Source organism: Lagenorhynchus albirostris, chromosome 10 (genome assembly GCF_949774975.1).
Source record: "Lagenorhynchus albirostris chromosome 10, mLagAlb1.1, whole genome shotgun sequence".
Taxonomy (NCBI): Eukaryota; Metazoa; Chordata; class Mammalia; order Artiodactyla; family Delphinidae; genus Lagenorhynchus; species Lagenorhynchus albirostris.
In genome coordinates this window covers 90700388-90708239 of record NC_083104.1, presented here as the reverse complement: position 1 = coordinate 90708239, position 7852 = coordinate 90700388, and the positions used below count along the sequence as shown (strand labels likewise).

The 7852-nt window shown below is 46.8% G+C and overlaps 1 protein-coding gene across 1 annotated transcript; it reads right to left on the bottom strand.

Moving 5' to 3' along the window:
• Positions 1–1344: 1344 nt before the first annotated feature.
• NHLRC1 (NHL repeat containing E3 ubiquitin protein ligase 1) lies at positions 1345–3538 on the bottom strand. The gene has a single exon (XM_060164271.1). It carries the CDS (start codon positions 3496–3498, stop codon positions 2311–2313), a length of 1188 nt encoding a protein of 395 aa, XP_060020254.1. The 5' UTR covers positions 3499–3538; the 3' UTR covers positions 1345–2310.
• Between the last annotated feature and the right edge of the window lie 4314 nt (positions 3539–7852).

Genomic DNA, 7852 nt, shown 5'->3' with positions numbered 1-7852 from the left:
CCCACTCCCGAGCCTGTTCATCTGCCAAGTAGAGGCAGCCGTTAACAAGGTCACTTGTTATCACCTCTCTGATTCGCTCCCACATCATTTTAGGAACTCATGCCCCATTCTTCCGGTTGGGTAATCCACATGGTAACAAGTGATATCTCCACACGTGCTGCATAGATCACACATGGCCTGAAAAAGACATACGCACAGCTCTATAGGCAAATACGATGCCACTGATAATTCCAAATAGGAGAAGGTGCCTTGATTGGCTCAACTGACCCGGAGGCCATTAAAATGTCATTGTTGGGGCTTCCCTGGTGGCGCAGTGGTTGAGAGTCTGCCTGCCAATGCAGGGGACATGGGTTTGAGCCCTGGTCTGGGAAGATCCCACATGCTGCAGAGCAACTGGGCCCATGAGCCACAACTACTGAGCCTGCGCATCTGGAGTCTGTGCTCCGCAACAGGAGAGGCCGCGACAGTGAGAGGCCCGCGCACCGCGATGAAGAGTGGTTCCTGCTTGCCGCAACCGGAGAAAGCCCTTGCACAGAAACGAAGACCCAACGCACCCAAATAAATAAATAAAATGAATTTATAAAAAAATAAATAAATAAAAGATTTAAAATAAATAAATAATAATAAAATGTCATTGTTCCCGAGGAAAATGTTTTTAAGGTCAATGCACGGTTGCCCTACTCACAAATGACCGAGTCTGAACCCGTATCTCCACCTGAGACAACTTTTCTTGTTACGCAACCCAGAATACCTGTGATGTCACAGACCCAAGGGCGATTTCTAAGGGTTGGGTGAGCGTGAGGGCTTGGGGCTGTTCCCAGAATCCCTATCTGGAATGCGTTTACAAATGGTGATCAGTCCAGGGTGCCTGAAATCTTATTAGCACTGCATGATGGGCGCATTGAAGCAAAAAGGGCTCTGTGGACTGGCAAGGGAGCCAAGCTCACTCTTTCAGGACAAACTATAATCTTATTCATAATTTGGGGGTTATCCCTAGAATGTACATTCTATCTATTAAAATGCTTTGTAAAATAGAAGGCTATTGCTGATAAAGTATCAGCTATTACCTAAAACAAACTCTCACCTTTCAGAACCAATATTTTCTCCCTGAGAAAAAATTTTTTCTGCTGCTTCTGAGGTGTCAGTTATTTGGTACTATTCCAACAGCCCTCAACTCTGAAATGTTTACACTAGCTAAACACACACAACTTACAAAGAACTGGCCACTTCACCCGAAATTTCCACCTATTCACTTAATCAATTGCAACGTTGAAGCAGGAATTACCTTGGTCAAGGCTATACTTCAATTCAAGAAGTATTTAACTGTTTACCAGTGGCTAAATGCTGACTCAGGATCAAGGGAATTGTTTATTGAGTACACAGTGTTTGCAACACATGGGACAGATTTAAACTGGACAGAGAAAAACCCCATCACCAAAGTGCTTCAGGTTACCACTGATGATAAAAAGGCAGGCAAAATCATTTCTGCCATGAACTGATTGTGGTGACTTATCTCTTTATTAACATGAACAGAAATAACATCCAGCCCTCTAACACGGAGTATAGGGGTAGAGCATTCCGCAGGAGTTTAGAACTTACGTCAACACAAGCCTTTCTCAATAAACCAAGTAGTATTTCCTGAGTACCTACAGCGGAGGAGATACAGGTACTAAGATACGCGTTGACCTCTTGAATAAGCAATTTCAATAGTTTTTCTTATTCAAGTAACTCAGGATCCACAGTAACTCCATCTAATGAGCCACCAAAGGAACTGCAAGTTGAACTAAACTGATGTCCACCACAAAATCCTTTTTCTCTTGAACTCTATAAAGTCTCCTTTCTCTGTGCATCTAACTAAATAGCTACCTGTAAATAGAGTACACATAGCAACAATATACACCCACATATATTTTTCCACATCTGTTATCTTATTTAAGAGCAAGGGGTTTTGGAGTCAGAATTGAGTTCCATTTGTGACTGTCATAGTAAGTAAATGTGACCTTGGGTAAATCACTTAAGCTCTCTGGGTCTCAGTTTTCTCATCTCTAAAATGGGATTCATAATAGAAATTGGGTAATTGTAAGGATTAAAGGAGCTAATATTAGCAAATTTCTTAGCACAGGGAGTACATAATCCATAAATCGTAGATTTAATTATTATCCTTTAATAATTATCCCAACCTTTGTAAGTCTACCAGGCACTTATAATTATCTCTGTTGAACAGATGAGATTAAGTAATTTATCCAGGGTTCAACAATTCAGCAGTGGCAGCTCCAGGGCGTCTGATGCCAGGCCCCAAGACTCCCACCATCACCCCCAGTCAACCTTATAGACTTTTATAGAATGGGCTGCACTGTCCAGCACAAGAAGAGAATTTTCCTTGGTAAAGGTCAGTGCCACAGGATGGGAAAGACCGTGGGTGATGATGGGCTTCAGTACTGGAAACTCCTCAGGTTTTCCTAAGCATAGGACAGCCAGATTAGAAGTATCGGCAACAATCACGTTCCCCTGGTGATCAAAGGTCACAGCGGAGGCGGTTATTTTGGAGGGGAAAAAGAGGCTCAGCCCAAAGGCATCCACCTGGCCGATGAGCTGCATACTTGCGCTGAACACCTTCACCGTGGTGCTGCAGGCCCCGGTCCCCACAGCCAGGGGGTGCTCTAGGACCGCAATGGCTCCGGTGAGCCAGGACACCGCCACCCCCCGGGGATGGCACAGGTGAGTTTGCAACCGTTCAGTTCTCCGGAGGACCCCTTCTGGAAAGTCGATTTCCAGGAGGTGCAGGGACCCCGCCTCCGCATCAGTTACCATGACCCCATTCTGAGGGGTGGTCTCCACACCCCAAGGCAAGGAGAACTGGCCTCCGATGACAAGCTTAATCTGGCCAAAAAAGTCAAACACTTTGATGGAGCGGTCGCCGGCGTCGGTGACAACCACATGGCAGTCGTTTGTGACGGTGACGTCAAGTGGATACCTAATGTCCTGAGCAGCGTCCCCCTTCTCTCCAAACTGATGCGCACATCCTCCCCCCGCGTCAAAGATCTTGACACGCCTCCTGCCGTCGTGCACCACCACGACCCGCCCCGTCTTAGGACACAGCGCCAGCCCAGTGGGGTTGACCAGGGTCCCCCAGCCTCCGAAGGCGTGGTGGCAGGTGAGGACCCCGGGGGCGGAGGTGGCGGCGCGCGGGGCCGCTGGGGCCGGGCGCAGCGCGGAGCCCAGGAGCTCCAGGAGGTGCAGCACCGGCAGGCAGTCGCTGGTGTCGCAGCCCCTGCAGGCTCGCCGGCAGAACGGGCACTCGAGGGCCAGCGTCCGCGGGTGCGCCAGGGCGGCCACGCAGGCCAGGCAGACCACGTGGCCGCAGGGCAGGTTGCGTGGGCGCCGCTGCTGGCGGTGGCCGAACCGCTCAAAGCACACCTTGCACTCGAGCAGGCTGGTCTCGGCCTCGCGCACCAGCTCCCGCAGCGCTGGCCCGCTCCCGGAAGCCTCGGCACCCATCGCGCGGCCTGAAGGACTCCCGCCGCCCCGGCAGCCTGCGGAGCTGTACGCTGCCCCCGCGCCGCCCGGGGTCACGGTCACGGGGCGGGGCGCTGGTCCTGACGTCGACGGCGGCCGGCCGCTCGGCCGAGACCTGCTGCCCCCTGGTGGGCACTGCATCCTGAGGGTCTGACAGTGGACACTGACAAGCTGTATCCACAGCGCGTGGTCAGACCTGTAATCTTCACAACAGTCATGGATGGACTATCTCCAATTTACACTTGAGGAAACATACATATTGAGGACAAGCGGGTTGCTCCCTGGTACCCAGCAGAGTGCCCTGCAGTTTCCCGTCGGCAGCGCTGGGTGCTGGGGCCTGGGGCTGGCCAGGCATGAAACCTGGTCTCAGAGCTCACGATGCTTATGATCTGACTGGGAAAACACAGACCTACAAGGGAAATTAAAATCCAAGGGGGTGAGGCAGGTGCACGTACTTCCTTTGGGTCTTCTATCACTCTCGGAGTACAGTAGATGCTTCATGACTACTTGTAAAATGAATTTATGTATGAATGAAGCAATGTTATAGGAAAATACATGCAATCCACTAGATGAATTTGTGTCAAGGCGGGGACTATGGCTGGGAATGTCTCCCAGAGAAATTAATATGAAAGAAGAAAGCTATTAGTTCATAATAAACTTACTCCATGGCTGCCCTCTTTTAAGTGGTTTCCATAGGTTATCTTATTTAAACCACATGACAATCCTACTAGGTGTGTTACTTTCATCACCCATTTTCTACCATAGTGTTTGTAGAGGTTAAGTTTCTTACCCAGGGTCACGTGGCTAGGAAGTGGCCAGGATTTGACTGCAGAGCCCACACTCTTAACTATACCAGTCTTTTCAAACTTGGTTGCACATCGTAAATACCTGGGTTTCATCCTCCAAAGATTAATTTGTCCAGGGTGTGGGCTGGGCAGCTGGGATTTATTTAAAGCTTCCTAGGGGCTTATCACGTGCAGCCAAGTTTGAGAATCACTGTGATATGACAGTCCCACACATGACAGCAGGTTAAATTCTTTCCACCTCAATCAATATGGAAAGCACAGAGAATCTACAATATGTTCAAAGATCCTCAAACAGGAGATAGCACAATCTCTCTCAGGAATCGCTGTGGTACTACAAGCAATCATTTTCAGGAGTCTCCCCTCAATGGATCACGTGAACATTGTCTTTGGCAAAACCACTTATCAGATCACTTCTCCTCATTTAGAGATAATTACCGTGATCATTCACCCTCTTATTTGCTAGACTTCTGAGAAAACAAGGGATTTTTATCGCATTAAATCCCCTGGAGGAAGCTTTAATGTAAGACAAGAAAGAACATTTTCTTATGCAGTGTTACAAGATTCAAAGATTATCTGTGTATTGGGACACAGTAACCAACTTTCAGACTACAATACATTTTCATTCCAAATAGAAATTACTTTCTGAAGTCATCCTTAAGTCAAGAAAAACATTCAGGAAATCTAAATCCCATCTAAAAATGGAATATTTTTAGAATTAGTACTAAAAGATATATAATGAGAGCCATGTATAGAATATTAAATTTTCTAGTAGCCACATTTTAAAAAGGAAAAAAAGAAACTAATAAAATGAATTTAATTGTGTATTTTATTTCATCCAAAATATCCCAAATGATATCCTTATGACATGTAATCACTGTAAAAAGTATTAGAGATATTTTACTTTTTTTTTTTTTTTTTTTTTTTTTAGTACTAAGTAAAGTCCAGTATGTATTTCAAACCCACAGCACATCCTAATTCCATTCAGTAACCACATGCAGCTGGCGGTTACTGCGGGGAACAGAGATCTAGACCAAGTCTGTGATTAATTACCTTCTCAAGATGCTTTTCATACGGATTTCATTGATGCTTGAAGGTGCTTCTAACTTGCCTCTGCTCCAACATTGTTTTAAAACGAATCCAAAGACCCCCAACTCCTTGCTGACTGTGACGGAGCTTCTACCCCACCCCTCAGCGACGTCTTGCCATTGAGTGTGATTCTCAGTAGAGAGGAGCTCTGCTTGGTGAGTAGCCTGCCTTCTTCTTCTTGATCCTGTGCTGTCCCCGTGCGGCAACCAGTAGTACTGCACCAAGAGGCTGGCGGTGTTTAGCGAGGCAAACCAGACAAATCTGCAATAAATACGACTTATTTAAGAATGTTCACAGTCATCGCTCTGCCACTTGGTAGTTAGCAAAGCGGTTCTGGAAAGCATTGTGGCACATACACCGACAATTCACCCTGACGATTTGCTGTCAAGACTCTAATTGGTAAATTTAAAGTATGGAAATGTAATTTTGTGGCGTTTGATCAGAGTTAAAGCTTTCTTAGTGACACAAAGCTTCTGAACTAAACACAAGTAGGTTTGCGTCTTTCACACTGAGGATCCCCACATTCTAGCTGGGCATCGTTAGCAATCATTTTCTTCACTGTTTGCTGCCTCTCCATGGAGTTAAACACAAATTCTGTTCCAGCGTTCCTGTCAACCCAACCCACACCGTCCCTTCCCTTTTCACTTGTCCTTTTTGTACTTTACCAAGTGTAGAGTCCAGTTTCTTTTTATCCAATCTTAAAATTGCTCTTTATCTTCATCCTTTCTTTCTTTTTCTGGAGACAGAAACTAAGTTCTAGGAGAGCAGGAACCATATCCGCAGTGCCTACCTAGCGCATGCCTGGTACACAGCAGGAGTCAATACATGTTTTTTAAATGGACAAACTAATGAATACTTAAAAGGATACTACTTACAGGCAGCAAACTCCAATGTTATACCTTTCCTTTGATGATTCTCTAGTATTTATAGGAAGTATTGCTAGGAAAATAGCACTTGCTTATCTCTAGAGTCAATGTTGAAAGGTTTCTCAAATACCTTATATAGTGCAATCCTCGTCGCATATATACACTGATTAATAAGAGAAATGCCCTGGGGACTTCACTGGTGGCCCAGTGGTAAAGAATCTGCCTTCCGATGCAGGGGACGTGGGTTTGATCCCTGGTCAGGTAACTAAGATCCCACATGCCGCAGGGCAACTAAGCCCACGTGCCACAACTACTGAGCTCGTGTGCCTCAGCTGGAGAGCCCACGTGCCCTGGAGCCTGCACGCCACAACTAGAGAAGAGAAAACCCACACGCCACAACCAGAGAGAAGCCCACGCACCACAACGAAGATCCCGCGTGCCATAACTAAGACCCGTCGCAGCCAAAAATAAATTCAAAAAAAAAAAGAAGCGATGCCCTAAGTCTTAACTCTAACATTCTGAGTTTCCTATGAAGAATCATCCCTCCTCCATGGCAAAGTCTCCATGGATTTCCTCTGTGCTTCCCTCCAATACTTCTTACTTAGAGGGTCCTGGAATAGCATGACCATCTCTTCCTCCTTCCACCTAGAACAAGCCCTGAGGCCTGTGGAGGCAAAGGATTTGAAGAATACATCTTGTGGTCAGTGGCTGACTCCTGTGCAAAGGACCACGCGGCAGAGCGGGGGAAATGGAGACCCAGCTCAGGGTGGTTACAGCAGAGAGGATGGGGCGGAAGGCGACAGGCTGAGGAGTCTGGGGGAGGGAGTTAGTGCTTAGGCACATGGACTGCTGGTTTTGCGAGTGTGGGAAGACATGCCACATACATGCAGTTGAGAAGGAATCCCAGAACGAGTCCAATGACACAGTTACATCTCAGATTGTACCTGACAATAATGAGAGAAAGATGTAACACAGTTACATCTCAGATTGTACCTGACAATGACGAGAGAAAGGAAGAGAGCAAGCCACATAGAAGCATCTCAGTCCGGGAGGAGAGGTGCAACCTTTGAACAGAGAAGGAGCAGACTGTAGGCGCTTTAGCATGGGCTTGTGAGCTTACAGGAGCAAAAGCTTGCTACCATTACGAATCTGAATCCCTCCTGGGTTGGTGGGCTTTGAGTTTCAGGCAGCCTCCGGGCACCTCCTTAACAGGCAGATCTCTATCACCTGTGTGGTTCCTTGGACCCAACCTGGGTTCTGGTCTCCAGCTTTGCTCTCCCCCAAGGGCACCTGGTCTTCCAGCACCCACTCTGACCACCTATCTAATTTCACAACTCATGCCCCACGTGCTTGGCTTCAGGGGTGAGGGATTTGGTGGGGAGGGGAAAGTGGTGCAGGCTCGAAGGTTTTGAGCACACACAGAAAAATGAGCTGGAGATGTATGGTTGAAAGTGAGACGCTGGAGATTTCAAAGTTTCTGAAATTTTCATAAACACACAATGAAATAATTTTTATAATACACACCATCCCATTAACATGAGCTAAACAATCTAAATCATTTAAATATTAGGTAGTGCA